At 43.9% G+C, this 22,371-nt stretch overlaps 2 protein-coding genes across 9 annotated transcripts in view; one reads left to right on the top strand and one right to left on the bottom strand.

Annotated features, from left to right (window-relative positions):
• The window catches only part of INTS9 (integrator complex subunit 9), a 76,426-nt gene extending 60,040 nt beyond the window's left edge, over positions 1 to 16,386 (bottom strand). The window contains exons 1-5 of one of the 2 annotated variants that reach the window (XM_086624303.1): positions 16,336 to 16,386; positions 12,143 to 12,270; positions 7,315 to 7,375; positions 4,784 to 4,846; positions 1,262 to 1,401 (exon numbers count right to left, since the gene is read on the bottom strand). In XM_086624303.1, the coding sequence (XP_086480429.1) occupies positions 1,262 to 1,401; positions 4,784 to 4,846; positions 7,315 to 7,375; positions 12,143 to 12,270; positions 16,336 to 16,344 (401 nt within the window). In that variant the 5' untranslated portion in view covers positions 16,345 to 16,386. The remainder of the gene's footprint in view (positions 1 to 1,261; positions 1,402 to 4,783; positions 4,847 to 7,314; positions 7,376 to 12,142; positions 12,271 to 16,335) is intronic. The other variant, XM_086624310.1, reaches the window with a different exon arrangement.
• Positions 16,387 to 16,950: 564 nt separating this feature from the next.
• Positions 16,951 to 22,371, top strand: part of HMBOX1 (homeobox containing 1) — a 113,304-nt gene continuing 107,883 nt past the window's right edge. For all 7 annotated transcript variants that reach the window (XM_086624292.1, XM_086624259.1, XM_086624285.1 and 4 more), the window contains exon 1: positions 16,951 to 16,988. The gene's annotated coding sequence lies outside the window, so the exon portion shown is untranslated. The remainder of the gene's footprint in view (positions 16,989 to 22,371) is intronic.

Raw genomic sequence — 22,371 nt, 5'->3', positions numbered from 1 at the left:
CTCATTAGCTGATGCCTGTTTCTCACTTAGAGAAGCCAAGCACATTGTCAGAGTGAGCTCTCCTCATCTACAAATGCACGATACAGCATTGGAGACAGGAAAATATGTCAGGCATTAAAAATTGGCACAGCAGATTTCACTGCCCAAAACCAAACAGCATTCGTAATTGTATGCATGCTTCTCCTTAAAGGTAGGAAGGACAGATTTAACTGCAGAAGAATGGCATCTGGAATTACTTAGGGTGGGGAGAACCATGCCACTATACTCTCCAACAAGACTATGCTTGTTATCTTCAGCTATGGACCAGCAATACCTCAGAAGTCTACTACTAGTTCATGTTTATACAATTCCTTTCTCCTACAAGGGCCTTCAGTTTCTGTTTGTTTTTACACAAAGGGAGAATTACTTCGGCTTGGAAAGTTTACATAGGTCCTTTACTAGAAAAAGATTCCTGCCCTAAAGTGCTTACAGAGTAGTTCAGATATCATGGTCTAATCTGCTTTCTAATTATTGAACTTTGCAGCTGTTCTGCATGACAGATGCATACAGCACAAGCCCAGTCAGACTTCATCGAGGGCCAAACCTGCAGTCTTTGGTATCAACTTATCCAATCAACACACAACTTTGTAAGAAAAGACTGCCAAATTTGATGACCAAGTATTAAGTTTTTGACTGTATTGTCAGGTCTTAGATTTTCTACTTCAGTCTTGTTTTTCTGCTGTTTCTCGTAGTGATTCTCTTTGGCTCTCAGAGTTTATGTATCTCAACTGTCATTTGAGATGAAGACAGTTTAAATTCCCTTCCATAGTCTGGAGGGACGCATGATTATATGAATAACAAATGCTGAAAACCTACAAGGCAATCATCTTAAAGTCATTTATAGTTGAAAAGATTGGTGATTCCTCTTTTAAGGGGAGCAGAGAGAACAGGAGAGATCTTTGATTTGTGGTTTTTGAAGATTTGAAGTTGGTTATCTGGTAATTGCTGCTCAAGGTGTCTCAGTCCACTCAAGATCTACTATCCCACATGTACTGTCTGAACTCAACACAAAGTACCTGCTGGAAATGTTGAAGACAGATGGTTCCAGAGGTTGGGAAACATTGAGTTAAAACATTTGCAGCACTAAGGACTTGGCTGGTGTTCAGCTACTGCCTAAGAGCCTCTTCGGAACATTAGACACGACTCTTTACCCATATTGTCCTTTACACCTTTTCCTTAGCAGTGATGAAAGAGAAGTAGACAATATTAAGGGGCTTTTTACCTGCCAATTTGAACAGTGGGCTCAGTGGCATACACGGTTCCAGTGAATCCTGTGTACTCTGTGATATAGGGCAGCGCCATCATGCAGTGATAGTTTGAGATCAAGATTACATCTACCGTGGAGAGGTCAAGCAGCTCAGTCTGAAAACAGAGGGAAGAGATAAGCAACACGTAACCCTTTCATGCAGTTTAAGCAATGGCAGAAAAACTTTTTGTGCTTTCTTTTTTTAAACCTCATATTGCAGAGATGTCATCAGTTTATTAAAACAATGGGGAAGAGCATGTCTCAGCCATAGCAAAGATTAGGGTCTCCTTTAAATTAACAAGATTTATTTAAAAAGCCCCCTAAAATTATTTCATTCTCAAATCTGAAAAGGAAATCATGTCCTGGGTTTGTCTGTCTTTCATGTAATGGCTGCTGTTGAGAGGCACGATGATTAAACTTTTATCAAAGAACTGATGTGTATGCTTCCTTAAGGACGAACACAGCAGACACCAAAACTTCTGCAGTAATTATTTAGCAGAATGTCTCCTATTTTTTATGTTACACATAGTGTTGTACCCCAGGACAGGGAGAGAATGAATGTAGACTGTATTTATTCATACACTTAAAATAATTCTCATATTTTCCCAAACTAAATGCTTGGCATCTTCATCATTCACATTTTCTACAGCAGGAGATTAGGCTCATTCATACAATATAACAAAACAGACGGGTGGGTCCAATTTGTTTTGATGTGACAGGTAAGACAGCAGTTCAGAGAGTGAAAGAAGATTTCGGGCATTGTTAAAGGAATTTTAATTAGAAATATTTACTGGTAATGCTATAACACAAATGGTGTCAAGTCAGAAATTTACAAGATATATGACCTCTAACTCAGTTATTATAGAGCAGCTAATGGAATTCAACACTCATCAAGCACATATTATCTGATTACAAGGCTTGGTCCAGCAATTTGAATAAAAAAGGCAAGAAAGTAGGTCACTCGGCTTTTCAGAGGCCTGACACAGTGCTCTGGTGACAAGCTGCTTAACTCATAGCTAAGCGCTCATGGTTTCAATCCTTGATCACAGCTAATGTCTGAGGCATGATCTCCAAGTTGAGTACAGTAGGTGAAACACCATCCTTAGATTCATGACAGGGCACCCTTTTATCTTACTAAGCTTGCCAGGCAGAAATACACTCACTACGCAATATCAAAGAGTCTGCTGACAACTGCACCTACCAAGCTGGCCCTTCATGGCTTGGTTTTCAGCTGTGTTCAGACCACACGGAATCAAACGGAGAGTCACTCAGCCCTGAGCTGAATCCCAGCCCAGAGAGCCATCAGGAGGATACAGGCTACCACTTTCCAAGCTTAAGCATCTCACATCTCAGCATCCTAGAAACATTTACTAATAGGATGAAAAGGGTGTCAAAATCAACACAAAGTAAAATCTTCCCTGGGACTTGTGGCAATCTCACTAAAAGTGCCTATGAACTGAAGAGGTTTAAAAGTGTTTTCTGAATGTGAAGTGAGAAGGTTGCCAAGCAGAGAGGGCTGCACCCTGCACTCTGACATGTGGAAGCGTACTCTGCTGCTGAGACAGCCTCTTATCACCTTGCGGCTTCTGGATTACATTCAAAACTTGGCTTTCTTTGGCAATGGTGTTCCTGGAAGCAATACTGTGATTCTCAAACTAACTGCTTTTGCAGACAAATTTCTTCAAACGAAGTGGTGTGGAAGGAGACGAAGATGACAAAGCCTCTACACACAAGCTTCTTCTTATACTGTGCTGCCAAACACCAGCAACATTTCTATTCTGCTGATGTGTTCAGTTGGCTGTGACATCTGAACCCTCCTCCAGACAGAGGAGCCTGTGAAGGTAGACACATGAGTTGTGCATCACCAGCAGATCTGTTCCTAGTGCTTGTGGAGAAGAGTTGGCACCTGTTGGGAACTTTGGGGACCGAAGCATTTGAGAGACCAATTGTAAAGTCCCTACACTGCTGACGTGCAGCTGGTTGCTGTCTTCTAGTTGTAATATGGACTACTGTAAAACAGATTCAGTGATTACACTGGTATAACAATGTAGCAACTCCCCATCAGTCATATTTAGAGCTACACATGTAGGTATTTTCCAGCCCAACAAAGTAACCAGAAAGCCTAGCTGAAGCACCCTAAACCCCAGCAGATCGTCATTCCCGTGCATGGCCTCAATTCCAAAGGGAGTACACAAAATAAAGTCCATCCTTTCCAAGATCTGGGACACAAGGGCACTTTCTGGGCATACAGATGCTTCCTACGTCCCTTCCTTCCACAGGACAGTAACCAGAAAGCACACAAGAATTCAGAGTTATGATGGGTTTTTTTTTGTGATTGGATTATATCCTTTCTTGTTGGGGAAAACAAGCAATTGCACACAGATCTGTTGATATCACTTGCCAAAACTAGTACCAGAGCCGCCAACTTGCTTTGAAGAATCAAGATGACAGAGTCAGAAGCTGCAAGAGGTGAGTTTCATGGAATCAACAGACAGAAACGCTATTGCCAGAACCCCAGCAACGTGACAACAACTTTCCAGGAGTGTTTTGTACTTCCTATCAACAATGTCAGGCAGAAAGGAAAAAAAAAAATCTCTGCCCAAAAGCAATCATCTCCGGCTTTGAAAGACAGAGAAAACATCCCGACATGAAATGAAAGAACTGATGTTATCACAGTCCGAACACAGCTGAGGAAAGAGGATACTATTCCCAGTCTATTCCCCATCATTCGCCCCCACCACTCTCTGCTCAGCCTTTCACTCTTTCAGGTCTCCTATATACACCATTAATCTGATCAGTCAGGTGAGCCCAGTTAATTCAAACATTTTCAATAATCTTGCTTGCTTTTTTTTTTAAACCCAGGTATTTTTGAAAAAAAAAAACAAACCAAAACTAGTCTGAGAAGCAGCTACTTGCAGTTATGTCAGTGCATATGATGGTACAGTTCTTCCCTCAAAGAGGCAGGAGTGAATAGCTGAGAAGGCAGCAAAACTTTTTAACCTCAATTTGCTGCCAGTAGTACAATGCGTCTGATTGTAGCCCAACAGAATCCAGCAGTGGCTTAACCACACGGTCGGCTCCCCAGGGGAGCTCCACTGGGCAGGTCATGCATCTGTGGTCAGAGAGAAGCAGCTTTCCTTGTCTTCATTCACCACCCTTATCTAGATCAGCACGTGTCCTGTCATAATGGAGTCCAACTAAGTCATATTGTCTTTGGAAGGCCCATAAAAAGGGACAGTTGAGTCTTATTCTTCTGTGAGATACTGATCTGCTCAAGGAGACCTTCCAGTTCTCCCAAAACCATTTTTGAAAAGGGCTGTTTCCATCCTTTTTCCAGTGTCATAGACACTAAAGGCACCTTAAAAACATAGAGGTTTTAGTAGCAGTATTTACTCAGTAGTAATAAATCAGCATGAATCTGATAATAATTATTTAGCAAGTTTCTCCCACATGATCGAATGGAGTCAGATTTTTCAGTAAGGCTTTGAACAAACTCACCTCTGGTAAACAGAACTCGGGCACAGAGTCTACAAACACATGGCCGGAGCACTCCTTTAGTTCCTGTAAGAAAAGAACATCAACAGAGAAGACACAAAAATACAATGCAATGTTACTCCAATGCAGCAGATTTTGCACTTCCAAAATCTTTTCTTTATCACAGGTAATTTCCAGCCCGTTACTACATTATGCTTATCTCCCTTCTAGATACGATTTTCTGCAAGCAGATCTGATGGAATTGCTTTCATGCAAGATGAGGCTGCAGGATCAGATCCTCGTTCGGAGGAACAGAGACAGCACTCTGGCAGGTGAAAAAAGAGACCCTGGTAACCGCTGGCTGGTTTTGCTGGGGCCATGAGGAGGTGCTGTCCTATGAAGCTGTGTTTTCTCTGCTCTTCCAACTGCGGACGTGTTGGCTGGGAAATCTCACCAACACAAGTCAGCTTTGTCTATTAGGATGAGAAGTAAAGTATGAACTGAAAAGTGGGTCATGAAGACCACTCTTCTTGGAACCGCTGCTCTCCTGACCTGGAGGGTGTGCACAGCACCTTTATAGTGCTTTGGCTCTCTTACAAGTTTGGAATTTAGTTTTGGTTTCAAATAACATCCAACCTTTTCTGTCTTATTAGAAGCAGAACACAATTTTTAGCCTCTGTCTCAGAGCATTTCATGAAACATCTTTTTGGGATCGAAGCTCCACATGGCACTTTTTGTTAGATTTATCTCTACTGTATCTCTAGTCCTCTATTTTCTTCCTCTTTTTTCAAGGCTGACATTAGAAGTCTTTGTCACATGAAAAGTCACATTCTTCAGGATTATGTATGGAATAAAAATATTCCCAACTCTAGTCCTAACACACCTCATAGGCTGTCATCCACTCTGCCTTTTCTCATGGATGCTTCTCTTCCTTGTCCCAAAGCGAGAGGTCTCAGCCAGCTTCAGACTGACAGAATTAAAGACTGAATGCAATTCTTAATAATTACAGTGCACCTGCCAACTAATAACGAATGAGCAATTACATCTAGTGGCAGAAGTCTCCTAACCTCATCTCAAGGGAGTTCAAAATGATTAAAACTAGATCGTAGCAAATTTCAATGCCTCTCCAGGACTTAAGTTTTATAACTGTCATCCAGAGAGAGCTATAACAGGAATGTCCACCCGACATGATAAAACATCCCCCTTTGACTCCTTCCCTTGCCTTTTTCCAGCATGGGTCAAAGAATTTACCATTCCAAGCAGTTACAATGGTCAAGGTGAAGGTAAGAGATTCTGCCTTTGAATTTTTAACACATGATTTCCACTGATGCTGTGCAAGTTTGAAGATTTCTCCTGAGCACACACTGCAGCAGCAGTACCACAGAAATGTAAATGCATGACATATAAAAATACACTGACAGCCTGCCCGTTCTTTGGACAGAACAGAGCCCAAAGCTCTGAGACCAAGGCTGGGGTTAAGCAGAAACAAATTCCAGGGAATTCAAACTGGGCAACTCTATTCCTGCCACTGAGCCACTGTAGCTCTGCGATTCCCAGTTAGCATGTGCTCTGAATAGAGTTGTTACTATTTTACTAACAGAAATGCTGCCTATACAGTTTCTTTTATCTCCAATGAGAAGAAAAATCAGGTCTTTAATCTACGATCTTCAGCTCCCTGGCCTGTAAAAATCAGATCAATCCATTTTGTCCACCTCAAAGTCCCCTACAAAAGCAACTATTATTACTGTTTTCCTTTAATGTTCACATAGTCAGAGAATAGTCTATTAAAATAGTATTTTCTCTACTGATACCTATCACTGCACACATTTGAAATGTATCTGCCTATTTTACTAAGATCTGACATATTTTTGTGCTCATTGTTCGCCTATGGCACATCAAGCTGGACGCTGCAGTGCCTAGTTTTGGTTGAAGCCCCAGATGAATTCTGCCTACAAAACTAATGTAACAAAAAGGGGAGAAAAAAGAAAAATTCTGTCTCTCTCATGTAGCTGAGTAAGTCCTGTGTCTTAGAATCAGGAGGCTGGAGATAATATCCTCCCTGCTATGTCCAGCCGAACACATGTTGATTTCAGAGGCCAAAGACATGCTTTTCCTCTATAAGAGACCTCCCATGGGCAAACCATTCACTTTCTCATCATTTTGCCTAAAAAAGGGTATGATACCAACCTCATTTATAAGCATGCTATGAAGCTTTAGTGTCAGAAAAGTGAGATTGTTGAATAAAAGGCACTCTAAGAAGGCAAAGCACTATTATTTATGGAGCTTCATGAAATAAGAAAATATTCATACTGATGATTTCTGCATTTTAAGAGGATTTTTTAAAAAGCTAGAATATCTCTGAAGACTGAAAGCCTCAGAGTTGCTATTAGCATTCTGTTTCAAAATGTTCTGCTCTACAAGGACATCATGGTTGGTAAGGGTACACACAGAAACCTTTGCGATGAGTCAGCATGGAAGTATTGCTCCTGCAGTGCAAGCTCCCAAGTCAGGGAGCTTTTTGCATGGTAAGAAAATCCTAACCATCAGTATAGTACCTTGTCCAGAAATGTGCTTCCATCTTTCAAAACCCAACCAGGAAGTTTGGACAGCCTGGGGCTGCAGAAAGAGAAAAAAAAACGACTGCAATATGAATAATATCATTATCAACAGCTAAGCATAGACCTTCTATTTGGTGTCATACAGGAAGAGAACACCATTTCTGTCTCAGGGAACTAATAATGTCAATAAAATAGACAGACAGTTTCATTGTGTCTAAGTGTTCACTGAAACGACTTTTACAAATCATGATTATGACACTTTTAAGTAAAAAGAATAAGAGAACAATGCATGCAGGGAGTTTGATTTTAGTCATTTACGGTGACTGTATCTGCCTACGGTACTTACGTTGCCCTATGGTGAAACTGGCTGTATACACATGAGAAGTTAGGGCAGTAACGAACTACACCTGAAACTATACAAAAGCACTCTAAAACTGCTATGGGACAGAAGACAATAGACAAATATTCCCATTAGCAATGGCAAGGAAAGACTGACGCTTTGGACTAAGTCATTTATAGACACAGAGGTTGTGGTTTTATATCCCCATAAACCGTGGTTTCATGCGTAGGTGTCATTCTGAAGACCCACACCAACAGTTGTACAGTGCGTTTACCTGTGCTGGAAGAACAAAGGGGCAAGGAGGTTTTGCTGGGACTTGCATGTCTCAAGCTGGCAGGTCTGGCACCAGTCAGCAACGGCAGGGCCCCTTTTTTCAACTGTTTCAAATGCTAATAAAGAAACTTCAAGGTGGACATTGCAATCCTAAGTTTAGAGTAGTAATTACTGCAGCATTTCTTGCTACCATAACTGAGAGACTTATTCATACTTCACAGTGAGATTTGATTTTTGTGTGAGCCTACAACTTAGCTCTAAAACCACTATCTGCCCAGATTCAAGCATACCTACAGAAAATGGGCAAAGAAAAAGTTGAGGAAACAAGAGAATTGAACCCACCTGGAACCAAGCCCTGCAACAACCTCAGATTTGGAGACATAACTCGAGAATCTGGTTGCAATGAAATCTGCAAGCATTGTGCACTAAGCTCTACAGACAGGCATGCTTATATGCTATAAGAGCTTTCACATTTAAGATTTTGAAAATAGGAAGTGATTCAAAGGCTCAGAGGAATGCTGTGTTCAGACAACATCAATAGAAAAGAACAAACTCTAACTGGCACTCCAGAAAGTCACAAGGAAGGAAAAAGAGGAAATCTAAGACTCAAGGAGTGAAGGACAGAAGGTAAGCGGTGAGAGCAGAAGGACACATCATCGAGAAGCTGTGCCAGAGAACTGCAACTCCCTTTTGAGGATAAAGAGCAAGTCTGAAGAAGTCTGATCATGGAAAAGATGAGGTGGCTTCATGTACTCCCCACTGACACATTCAAAAGCACAGTTTAAGATAAGTATTTTGGAGACTGAGGGGGCTGAGTAGAACTGGTGCAAAGAGACTAAAAGAGCTATTGAAGACGCAGGGAAAAAGTAAGACCAAACCACTCCGATATGCAATAATTTTTACAGATAAGGAAGGAAAGGACAGAAACCTTGGTTGGAACAGACATCTGGAGGTCTGTAGTCCGATGTCTCAAAGCCAGCATTATATCAGGTCAGCCATGGCTTTGTCCAGCTGTGTCTTGCAAATCCCTGGAACGTGAGATTCTAGAGCTTCTCTGGGGATGGGTGAAAGTGCTAAGAAAAACTCCATCACTGCGAGGCTAATGTTCAACCTGAGCATCCCAAGACACAACTGTGGCCACTAGCCCCTTACACTGCCTGCCATTGTTGAGAAGAGTTCAGCTCTGTTGCCTCTGTAACTTCCTTTCAAGCAGATGTAGGTGGTTGTCAGCTCCCCATTTAGCCTCCTCTCTGCCAGACTGAACAAGCCCAGTTCCCTCAACCTCTCTGTGTAGTCATGGGCTCCAGACTCTGACCATCTTGGAGGCCCCTGAACACCCTCTCCAGTTTCTCAGCATCCCTCTTCAATTGGGAATCCAAACCTGGATCCGTTTGTGCTTTCATCAGCACGAGGCAGAGTGGAATAAACTTTCCTTGATATGCTTGCCCTACTCCTCCTAATTTAGCCTAGTATGAGGTTTGCTTTCATGATGAAAGAGCATTATTGACTTCTACTAAACCTGGCATCCACTGAAGAGTATACAGTCTTGTCAAGAGAGGCAAAATCAGCAGATAGGTCTTGTGTGCGGGTGAAAATGCAATAAGCAACACAGGACAGAAAGGATTCTTTACCTTGAATCCAAGAAGTAACACCGTTCCTGCCGACATAGTTTTGACATTGTAACAGTGATTGATTAATCCAAAATAGCTAGAACTATCCCATAAATAATGTGAGCAAATGTGTCATGGCTAGACAGGAAAGGTTAAGAGCTTCCCACATGTTCATTTCACCGTTTTGCATTTGACTTTGGTACAGAGGAGAAAATTCCAGTTGACAAACCTCCTTTAAAGTACATGAACTGGCATAAAGTGTTTGGCAACTGCAGGTACTTTGCACATGCACCAGGGGCTGCTGAGAAGAGGGCTACCATTTCCAGGACAAGGTGGAATCTAAATACCTTTTGATGGGCTTTTGTTGAAGAGCAAAGAACTCTAAAGAATGTCCAGTCCCTTTAATGACACAAACACTACAGCACTTTCCTCTCTTATAGATTAAAGCACAGGCTCTCAAAATGTTTGCTGAAGGAGTGTCCCATGCCAGGTATGACAGAGGATTCAGCTGCATAGCAAAGATCCTCTGTAATATCATACCTTTATGCTCCGCAGAGGTGAAAATTAGGGCACCTTTACAGACCACATACTGAGACTTGCAGAACCCAAGTGGTTCACGGATCATACCTTGGGGACCTCTGGTTTAAAGACAGCAGAGAGAGGCATAGTTCCTCTCTGGTTAAGATTTCACATGGGTCCATCTCAGTCTAGCTGCAAGAAGCAGCACTTCTGCTTCTGAGAGGACACACAGCTGGTAATAACCTAAGATCTGACAGATCTATGTGCAAATTCTTGCGCTGCTACAGGCTTTATGCAAGACCTCAGGCAGTCAGTTCCTCTTGTAGTGTCTCACCTGGAAACTGATGTCAGCTCTCTATCACCTGGCCACCTTATGCTGATGATACACATTTGAATTTCAGAGGTATTTAGACATCATGGTAATGGAGACCTGATATACAATGGTACAACTATGAATACTATAGAGAAGTTTAGTGGCAGACACATTCCACCTCAAGTTTCTAACTCATTTCCACAACTCCATGCAGGACATTTGTTTTGTAGAGTATTGAAGAGATCAATTATTTGCCCAAGTCCATGTGCTTAGGACAATCCTTGCTGTAAGGGGTATTCAATCACCTTACAGACAAGATTGATTGGATTTAAATCCAACTGTTTGCTCAGATTCCACTGGGCCATCAGGGGTCAAATCTGACATTCTTTCTTATTGAGTTTGAGTCATTTTAGTGCAGACATTCTGGAGGTACTTGGGGAATTCCAGGTTTCGACCTGCAATTTGGCTGTTCATTCCCAGGGTCTGCTATCAGCAGACAAAGCTGGCATATCCCCTGGGAGCGTTGATGGCTGCAGTTCTAAAGAACCCCTTAAGCCTTTGTTCAATTACCTAATTTTGCTACTTGTTCCTCTCTCAATTTCCTTTTTCTTTGGGGGGTGGGAGGAAGCTAATGCAAGGCAATTCTGTCTGTACCTCGATTTCCCAAATTTTCTGGATCCCTTCAAAATCTACTACTGCCCCTAAATACTGTAGTTTGCAATTACATTATGGAATGGGACAAAAATTGACTATCACACTGATCCATCTTAAGGCACCTGTTGCCTACTCTACAGCAGATCTTGAACTCCACCTTCTTGCAGAACAATGCATACATTGTCTATTCTTTTCCTCTCCCAACAATAACAAATCATCAGAAGTGCTGGACAAACTGCTTTAACCTCATTAGGTCACTTAGGAAACTTCCTTTCCCAATCATATTCTCCCCCTCTGAATCAAGCCTCCCCTGAAACCAGAATGTTCCTCACTTGCTTCCTCGTGAATCAAAGTTACTAAATGGCTTTTGTGAAAACTCCCACAGCTTCCCATCACCAAGAGTTACTCATTCCCACCTTTCCAAGCCCTTATTTTTGTAATTTGTTCCATTTATGCAAGACACAAGCCACTCTAATTGAATATCCAAATTCACCTAAAAACCTGGAAAACACGACTGTAGTTAGGGCATAGAAGGGGGAGTCTTGATCTCAGCATTCTCTTCCAGACTCTACTTCTATTTCACTGCTGTTCCGTTCCTATGCCCAGCTGCACCACCCTTTTATTTATTTAATTTTTAAAAGGGAACAATTATGCCATCAAGTCAACTAACGAGGACTGTTAAGTGCTATTTTCCTTTGCATTAGTCCGTGCTCTGAAGAAAAGCCTGAGAAGATGGTGGTTAAACAGTACTTGCTGGGCTCCACAAACTCCATCTCAGTTACCCATTTATCTCATCTTGCATGAAGAAGCCAGAAAGATGACAGATATGTGACCTCACTCGAGCTGAGCAGTTGCAGCAATACTTTACTGAAGCTTAGAATAAATTATCTAGAAAAACCAATCAATAAATCCATAAAATGTCTTCCGTCTACTGAGCCAAAGGACGTTATTTTGATAAAGAGAATTTTTAAGTGAACAAAGTCTATTTATGATATCAGACGATGCCGTTCACTTGTACTCATCCCCTCCCTCCTTCCAATACACCATTTCATGCAGAGCACTCCAACTGCAACCCAAGAAGAGCCAGACAAAGTGCTTACAGGCCGCAGAACTCACCTCTGAACCAGTGGCAATGGGAGGAAATTGAGGGTAGACGTCATATCCAGTCCGCAATCCAACATGATGGTGGTGGATTTGAACTTGAGTACATTGCATGGTAAGGTTGGATGTCCTGACAGGCAGTACTGAAAGAATACGAGGATGAGTTACTCATGACCTTTACCAACAGAGGGAAGCCTCCTGAAACTGCCTTTCTTCCCCTTATTTTTAAACGTGGTTTCATACGCACCAGAACAAAACCTGATTTCCTATGAATCTGTGTCTCACAGCTGTGTGTGTTCGTTGAAATTTCCCCACGACATAGTATCAAGGTGCAGACTTTTTTCAGATAAGGTTTTCTAATCACAAACAAGGCTTGAGAGGATGGCATAGCTCCTCTCTCCCATTTAGGACACATGTAGAATCTCTTTTCTAACAACCACCGGTTTTCACAAAACTCCCAGAAAATCAGTTTCTTTAAAACTCAGTCCTACTGGCAAAACTTGGCTCAAATTTGCTAATTTGAGCCCATTATGAAAATTACTTGGAGTGGAAAGGGAGGGAGAGAATCTCTGCAGGAACACAAGTTCTCTTAAGAAACCAGTCTAAACAACCAAACAAGGTGCAGTCCACACCTTCTGTGGCTGCTTGGCTCAGAACAGCAGAGGAAGCTGTACATGTGCAGGGCAGCAGCTCTGGGGCATGCTTTCACCTGCTTTTTGTCTTGCTAAACGAAAACAGGAAACACAAGGGAATGGACAACCTTACCTCAATGGAAGGGTTTGTGTACTGAGAAATCCCAAATGCTTTGCAAGCTTAATGAGCTAGTAAGCAGGTTATGTACAGGGGCACTTCAGCATCATTGAGATGCAGTCACCTCTGGTATGGAGAGTGGCAAACATTTAACAAGGCACAGGAGCAGCCGAAGCTTTGAATAAGAAGAGAAGTGAATAAAAATGCCAGCTTTAAAACGTGGGATTAGGAAGGTAAATGTCTGAATAGAGCGTGGCCGCCTCCATGTGAGGGTTTCTCTTCTTCAGTGAGGGATTCGATGGCTCTTCAGGGATTGCAAGAATAGGAGATTTTGCATCTCTGATACAAGTTTTTGCATCTCCGAAGTGCGGGCATTTGGCAGCACAGCAACGCTCAGGTGGTCAAACTTTAGCTTTTAAATTCAAGTTTTGGTCAATTAAGATGAAAAATATCAATTGGTTGGCCACGCACTGCACTAGAAAATGACTAGAGTCTATTTTTAAGTCATTTATACCCTAAGCTTGCTTTCTATACTTCACTCTACAAACTGGAAAGAGGGTAGATTAATAAATTCATTTTATACCTCTGCTCACAATATATTAACACAGGACTGCAACTGCCTTTATTAACAACTCCCAAAGAGTCTATTTACATACATTCATCAAAAAAGAGTTTTAAATTATACTTATATATTAAAAATCTACTAAGTCCCAAATATTAAATTAAAAATATCACAAAGACTTTTGTTTTAAATTCACAAAGCCTTAATTATTAAGAAGCAACATTACATTTTGTCTGCTGTTAGCAAAGTTTGAAAAACACGTGAAAAGCCAAGTTAGTGAAGAAGTGAGTATACAAGTAAGGAATTCAATTGTTTTATTCACAAATGTAAAATATGCATGTGAAATTAAGTTCTCACCAGACCAGAACTCTGACAACTGAAGCTATAAATCCAAGTAAACAGAAAGAAATGAAGGAAAAAATCAGATCTAAACTATTTTTCTAGCTTTTAAACTATTAGTAATCAAAAAAGGCAATGAAATATCACCACTTGTATCAGCAAAAACACTGTCTTGCTTTTTTAAAAATCATTAATAAGATTGTGACCCTGACATTCATGAGCTAACTGGAAAATCTTCCTTTTTTCTTCTTTAAAAGCATCTAAAATAATCTATATCTGTGGCTGTCATGCTGTGGTAAACGGACTCCTAGGAGTCAATGGACTCAAGCAAATAAGTTAAAGTGACTAAAAAAAAAAAAGGCAATTCATATATGCTATACAGCTAATTGCACAGGTGACATTTTTAGAATTTTAGATTAGGAATCCAGGAATCTGAGTGTCTGCACTAGATATGTTTTTCTACACACTACAAATGTGATAATTTCCACCCAGTTTATACTTGTTACTGTTTAAAACAGATCCAGAGACACCACTCACTAATATTCCTGATCGGACTAAAATGCAAGTCTTTTTTGTCCTAAGATTTGTTTGCTTCCATCTTTATTCCCTTATGCTGAAAGGCTGGTGCAGCTAACACACAAGGTGCCTCATCTGCTAATTAAAAAATAGTAATGTAAAAAAGTCACAAAACATCCGAAAGACATAAACTTGCCCATCTCGGCTCACGACTTTCTTGGCAGGCTTTGTAAAGTGGACGAAAGTTTGACAGAGCGGGGCATAAAGAGATCAAGATGCGGTGGCTAATTTCAGATCCTGAGGCCCTCATGGACACAGGTTCTCAGCAGACATCTGGTTCACGCTGAGCGGTCGCCAGCTCTGAGCGTCTCTAGTGATGTCATGGATGGCAACGTGACAGAGAAAAGAGATGATGTCTCGCGCTAGCAGCTCCAAAACATTCAAAATTTTGCAGGTTAAAGCCAGCGCTTTGAATTCTAACTGAAGCCAACAAATACTGCAGTGCATTCTTCCGGTATTAGTATCACACGCTAGCTTAAAACCTAGGGGGAAATTTGCAACTGGATTTATCTGGACCAAAGCACGTTCGAATTTGTAGGAGTCTGACATTTTCCCTGGATTCTGATTCAGGTCCAGAGGCAGTCACCTCTATCTTGTTCTTCCAAATTCAACCAGGAAAATGAGAAAACCAGGACAAAATAGCATCCAACTTCACCTTCCACAACCCCAAGATTCAGACACATCTCCAGACACGATGAGGAATCTGGTTTTATGATCCCCAGTTCCCGAATTTACACACGGGTCTAAAAATGTCACAATACAGATTTCAGACAGCTTGGATATGCCCTCCTTCCCTTTCTCTACCCCTACACAAGACTAAACATATCAAAGAACTCTGCATTTCCACTATGGCCTTCAATTAAAGATTTCTCAGTTTGCTTTTCCCTCCTGCATTATATCAGCCTCTACAATCATGTCCAGAAGTGCTTAGGTCTGCACAGTTTGCCCCACTGGTTGTAGCCATGCACACACGCACAGAGATTTAATTGCATACGTAAGATTATGTAGGATCAAGCTCTTCAGCCACCTGCCTACGAATTAATTTTACACAGTTACACCACAGATAGTGATTTATTAAAAGTCTCAAAACGAGCCCAGAATCCAAGTTCACTTTTATGAAGCTTCCTCAAGACAAACTCCTCAGTCTCAAAACTGAGAGACAATCTTACATTTAAATAATGATGTAACCTCAGGTTAAACAAATCAAACATTGCACTCAGGTATTTTGAAAGCTGCTTTGGTTTTCACCTCCAGACAAAGAATCATAGCACATAACATGAAATAGGGAAATAACAAGAATAGGGAAAGTAAAGCAGTGGCTGAATCCAAGGTCTTTGGGAAACTTAAAACAGTTGAAAAACGGAGATTTAGAGAGGAGATCAATAATATGGGTAACGTATTTTCTGATAACTTTCCTTTTAGATGACTGTAATAGAACTACAACATCTGTCAGAAGCACAGTGCACCCTTGACAAAGCTACACCAGGCTGATTTTCTTATTAGTAATTACCTGTATTAACATCATACTGCCGATGGAAAATTATTTTATTATGAACCACAGGGATTTATTAATACTCCTAGAACAACCCAGCACAAGTCACACGTGGAGTGGGCTGACACCAGCACCGCCCCACGGCGAGACCCATGTTTAAGGGCTCCTCCTCCTCCTGCCGAATCCCACCGATCCCAAACCCCAAGCCCGGCGAGGGTGGGCAGCGGCAGAAGGCCGGAGGAGACCCACCCGCTCGGGCCTGTACCCCTTCCCACACGCCGGTGCCTCCCCGCCGCCCGTTTAACCGCCGCTCGCGCGCCGGGCCGCTGAGGGAAGCAGAGCGCTGGGCCCGCCCCCCCCGGCTCCCTCAGGGCCGCCCCCTCGGTGCCTCAGTTTCCCCTCACTCCCCGCGGGGCTGAGGCCGCCGCAGCCCGGGGCCTATGCCGGGAGTCCTCCCACCCCGCAGCGCCCCCAGCCCCACACACTCACCAGCTTCATGCTTCCCCCGGCTCTATTTACCGGGACAATCCTGTCCCCACCTTCCTGCCCGGCCCCCACCACCCCGCCCCTCAGGGCATCATGGGACTTGCAGTCCCGCCGCCCCTCCCGCCCAGGATGAAGTCATGGCCGAGCCTTCCCCTCTCTCCCGAGGCATGCCGGGAGTTGTAGTCCGCCCCGCGCTTCGCCCCGCGCCCCGTCGGCGTGCGGCGGCGCCGAGGCATGCTGGGAGTTGTAGTCCGCGCTCGGCGGCTCTCCCCGTCACCCTGGGGAGGGGGAACTACAAGTCCCAGGGTCTCACAGCGGCAGCAGGTGGGAGCTCGGATGTTGATATCAACATGGCGCTTGTCAGACAGACAAAGACAGTCTGGTGTGATTGAGCCAAAAAAAAAAAAAAAAAAAAAAAAGAGGGAGCGAGCGAGGAGGAGGGAGCGGCAGGAGGAAAGCGAGACGGGAGGGGGGCCCTTGTCCTCGGGGGGGCTGGGGAGGGGGGGCTCCGCGGCCGAGGGGTTTCCTCCCCCCCTATTGTTCTCGTCCCTGTGCACCCCCGTTAGTCTCCCCTCACGCTGGGGCGGGGGCGGGCGGGGGTACCCCCCCACTCCTGCCGTTACATGGTGAGGTGGAGGCGCCGCCAGCACCCAGAGGTGAGTGTCGCTCGTGGGGAGGAGGGAAGCGTGGGGCCGAAGGGGGGGTGGGGGGGGAGGCGGGCGGGTGGGTGGGCTGGAGGGTGGGAGGGAGGGGGAGCGGGAAGGGGGTCCCCCCTCTGCCGGCACCGCGGCTGCCCGCGGGGGAGTGACGCCGCGCCGGAGAGCGGGTTTCCTCGCAGCGCGGGATGTGCGTGAGGGGGAGAAGCCGGGGCGGGGGGCGGCCGGGGGCGGGCAGGGGCAGCCCCCCGGCCCGGGAGGCCGCTCGCCGGCAGAGTTTGAGTCGCGGCTCCGGGTGGCTCCGCGTATTCTCGGCGCCCCCGGAGCGGAGTAGGCGGAAGGTGCCTCCGGGCGGCTGCTGCGGGGGTCTGCGGGAGGGCAACGCAGCCTCTGGGTTTGAAACAAGAGCCCTCCGTCGTTGTTCCTGCTCTTTATTTGTTGATTCTTGTTTTTTCCACCCCTCTCCCAGGTGTGGAGGGGACGGACTCGTGGTGACGGAGTCCCCTCCGCCCGGGTGGGTGCGCTTTTTTTTTTTTTTTTTTTTTGTGTTGTGCGGCGATGTTTGGGTTTTGTTCGTCGCTGAGTTTGGGGTTGGGCTGGTGCCGCCTCGCAGGCTGCGAGCCCCAGCGCGGGTGCGGAGGTCGGCGGGGGCCGCCGCTGCCTGTCCCCAAGACCCCGGCAGGGCTGCTCCGGTCCGGCGGTAGTTCGTAGTTCGGCCGGGGAAGGCAGAGGCAGGAGGGAGGTTCCGACCCTGCGGGGATGGAGCCGGGAGCGCCCTGAGGATCGCGCCCGGCATCGAGCCCCCTCGCCGGGGCTTTGCCGGGAAGCTCTGCCCTGGCTGAGAGGCCGCCGTGGGTGTGCGAGGGCTCCGGGGACTCCTTTCCAGGGAAGCCCCGGTGCTTTGTGTCTGTCGGGGAAGGGGTACACGGGAACCATGGGCGCCCCAGACCCCGCTGGATCCCAGGGCTGGGAGGCTGCGCGACGAGGAGGGCGAGAGCTACTGCAGCTCTCGGGGCGTTGAGAGAGGGGTTTCGGGGAGGGCCAAGGCGTGAATCCGAAGGGTGTCATGTTGCTGGAGAGTTTAACATGGGAACGGGTAGGGAAGGAGAAGGAGGACCCGGAGGGAAGTCATTCCCAAAACGTGCGAGGAGAGCTTGGGTGGGGTGTCACAGGCTTGTTTATTTTGTACTTCTTGGGAAGAGATGGGGGGTGGGGGGAAAATGCTTTCGTGTCCGTGCTTGGGATCTTTTTTCGGAATAACAGCGTGTTTGACCCCGGGACCGGTTGGAGGAAGTGGCAAGGAACGCCGCTGAACTGTTTTGCTGTGGTTCGGGGTTAAAACAAAACAAGAGGCGAGTGTTTTTAGGCGCAAAATACACTTGCGAGACAGACCGAGCCGAGTTCTTTAAACCTCAGTTTTGTCTGATGGGTGTTTTTTCTTAGTTGTTCTAAGAGTGGCTCTTGGTGTGTTTGCAGAGTACTCTTCGGAAAGCGTGGTGGTTTTTTTTTTCTTCTCTTTGCGATAGATCTGAAAAAGCCTTGGTCGTATGTGCTGTTTTTCCTATTCCTAGTCCCTTCGTGTTAGGTACAAAAAATGCCTTTTTTTTTTTTGGGTGTGGGGAAGGAAGAAGGAAAAGGAAATGAAGATTGTTAAGCATGTTTGCCGTTTATCTGTGGAGTCGGATATATCTCGATTTGTTCTCCTGCTGAAGTAATGCTGAGAGTACAGATAAGTGGCTTTTAAGTACAAAATGTATATGAACAAAAGCTGGAAAGATTCAAACTTTGTAGGGAGGAAAGCGTTAAACTGATGGCAGGGACACGCGTTTTGAGAGCACTGTCGGAGCAGCTCTGCTTCAAACTGCTGGGGACAGAGGAAAAGAAAACTGGTGGGGGAAAACCCCCCCACCACAATTTGCGTGAATGATACCGTGTAAAATGTATCGTATCGGAGAGAGGGATTGTGCTCTGCAGACGATTTGGGGGCTGGCAAAACCCTGAAGTGCCTGCTTGCGTCCCGTGATATGACTAGCTCATTTCTGCAGGGCTCATCAGGTACAGACTCTGCTTCCTTCCTGGGATGGTGCAGCTGGCATTTGATTTCCTCCATGGATGGGAGAGGAGGAGTCCTGTGCAGTTTTTTTTCCTCGAGATGATTGCATTTTCTTTGGCCTTGCTGTACCCTGCCTCATTAGTAGGAACTGCATCTATATTTATTTACCATTATACCGTGTCCCTTGGGACGTCGGGTGTAGTTTGGAGTAGGTATATATGGATTTATCACTCTTAACATTTTTTTTTTCTCCCATCATGCTAGGACCAAATCCTTCAACAGCAGAGAACAGACTTAATTTATTTCTGTGTTTTGCATCTTCTTTTTTGCCATTTCTCTTCCAAATTGCTAAGAAAACATATCGGAGATGCGGATGGCAGGGGGGAGGGAATCATAGAATCATAGAATCATAGAATGGTTAGGGCTGGAAGGGACCTTCGAAGGTCATCTAGTCCAACCCCCCTGCAAGGAACAGGGATATCTCCAACTAGATCAGGTTGCTCAGGGCCTTGTCCAACCTGGCCTTGAACGTCTCCAGGGATGGAGCATCCACCACCTCTCTGGGCAACCTGTTCCAGTGTTCTACCACTCTCATAGTAAAAAATTTTTTCCTAATATCCAACCTGAACCTACCTCCCTCTATTTTAAAACCATTACCCCTTGTCCTATCATAACTGGCCCTCCTGAACAGCCTCTCCCCATCTTTCCTGTAGGCCCCCTTGAGGTACTGGGAGTAGGGGAGAAGCGAGAAGGGATGGAATATGTTATCTGTGCAGGGATGCATTTGTTATCTGCATGTTCTGGGAGCACCGGGCTCTGTGCAAGAGCAGGGTTTGATACTGCATCTGAAAACTGGGGTTTGGGAACGCTCTTTTCCCCTAGGTGAAGATTCTTCTTTAGCCCTACGACAGCTACAACTTTTTCTGTGTGGTTGACAGGATTGTCTGACGAGCCTGGGCATGAGACTAGGAACAAGGAACTTGTGTTTTACTCAGCTCTGTCTGTTCTTCCTCCTATCGTTCCTTTAGCACAAGTGCAAGCACCAGAACAGGCATCAGCATTTTTACTCCTGTGTCATCCAAATGTTCAGAGCAGGTCTAGACGACATTGTGGTATGCAGACTGCCAGCTGTGTTACAGGAATGCTACCATAGGTGAAACTGCAGGATTTTTGGAATGGTAAGGAAATCTTGGAGAAAATCCTGTGTGAATGAGGCCTGCTTATCTCTGTAACTACTTTACTGAGCAGTCTTGAGCAATTCCTTTCTATTTGTTGACCTTTCTAGAAAACGTGCATCTCTCTAGTGCTGTGATTCTGATAATTCCACAGGATTAGTAACCAGTGTCGACTGCAGAAAGCTTACTTCTAAGACAGTTTCTGTGTGGGTCTTACTGGTCTCTTTCAAAAGGATGTTAAAACTTCATGACTGTGCAGTGTTTTGAAAATTAAATTATTATGAAGTGTTTACATTATAGTGAAAATCCATAAGTTCATGGAAATGTTTGGTATGTTTTTTCATTGGTATCTGGAGCTGGGAAAACAGTGGGGTTCTGACATTCACTTTTTAAACTAATTTTAATAAAATTTTGAATAAGCATGAATTTCAAGAATTGTTCTATTATTAACTTTTGGGATTGCTGCTCTTTTGTTGTATGTCAGTGGGGCAACGGTGAAATCTGGGTTTTTAGTATATGATGTTTGGGTGGGGAATTTGAAGAATTAATGAAACTGAAAGATAAGAAAGAAAGAACGCTGTACTGTCCTTTTCATAAAGGGATCTCAGAAGATGTTTGGTTGTATATGTTAGAAAATAAACCAATTTGCATGAAATAAGAGCACATTTTAATCTCAAGAAAGCAACTTGTGCTTTACAGTGATTTCTATGAAGAGCTTTTAGGGACTCTACAGAATTACGTATTACAGCATTTGAGTCTGTGGCGAGCATTTTTCATCTGCTGCAAAGTTTAGGATTTGAAACCAAACGCTTGAAGGGATGCTGTCAGCTTGAGAATCCTAGTGCAAAAAACATGCCTTTGTTTCTTCTACTGATAACTTCATGCAGCTTTGACACATCTTCTAAAGTCACTGAAGTCGATTTCACTTTCTACTGCTTTTAATGGAGTGGGCATTGGATCCGCAAACATGTCCTTGTGGAGTTGGGCTTTAATTATACCTATGCTGATAGTATTATCTTGTGGGTTATCAATGAAGTGATACCAAAGTCATGATTATAGTGGAGATAATGAGGAGAATTTGAATTTTTGGGGGTCTAACTCATATCCCTAAAGCTGGTTTTATACATAAGATTACTAATAAACTTTACTTTAGCATTCTAATATTCCTGTAGTGACTACAGCTCCCTTCCTAGGGAAGAGTATAAAATTAGGATGGCTGTGTAGCAAAGCATACTAAGAGTTCATATTTGAACGCTCAGTCATGCAAACAGATTATATGTTAGCTATGAATGTAATTTCCAGAGCTGATGCTAGAGATAAGTGTTTTGACAAATGCTTTTAATTTGGGGAACAATACAAGCAAGAATAACGGGATATGAAAAGAAGTGTTATTTATCATTTTGTAAGTGGCAAACCAAGGTGTAGAGGGATTAACTTGCCCAGGTTCCTACTTGGAAGTCTGTGGCGGAGCTAGTAATCAGTCCGTAATCTCAAGGGTTTGTCAGGTCTTTAATCAGAGTTTTTCTTCCTCCCTTCATTAATTGACTAACTTCCACGTTTTAAAAATAAAGTCTACAAATTACTTTTCTTTCTTCCAGTTTTGAACTTTATAGCATGAAGTTTTTTCATTTTCTGTCGAGCCTTGAAAACACAGGGTTGGAAAGCTTCGTCTGAGCAGCACCTCCCTGACATATGATACTATCTTGAAACAGCCTCTGACAAGTGAACCCTCTCATTGAAATCATGTGAGGAATTTTATTACTCAACTTTGAAGATCTTCTGGGGGAAGGGAGGTTGCAAACTATTAACTATGTGGTCTTCATTGCAAGTTGGCACATAAAATGTACTTATGTATTGAGGCAGTCATGTGGTCCACAGAAAGAAGTAGAGAGTTGGCTCTGTAGTTGCTGGCCAACTGAAAATTTCATCTGGTAACTCTGAGAAACACGTTTATTTTTGTGTTTTACCTGCTAAAAAGAGATGTATCGCTTGAAATCTTGCCTTTCTTTAAACACGGTATTATTTGATTTCCTTCTCCTCTCCTCGCGCTCGACTGGATGCTTATACAGGGATAGCCTGTGACCCTAAAAACATGTGGAGAAGCTTTTACGACAGGTAGCCTTAAAAAGTATATTGTGTTTGGGATGATTCTGTT

This window comes from Tauraco erythrolophus, chromosome 2 (assembly GCF_009769465.1).
Source record: "Tauraco erythrolophus isolate bTauEry1 chromosome 2, bTauEry1.pri, whole genome shotgun sequence".
Lineage (NCBI taxonomy): Eukaryota > Metazoa > Chordata > Aves > Musophagiformes > Musophagidae > Tauraco > Tauraco erythrolophus.
Note: the sequence above shows the minus strand (reverse complement) of the source record. Positions and strands in the feature narration are given on the sequence as shown.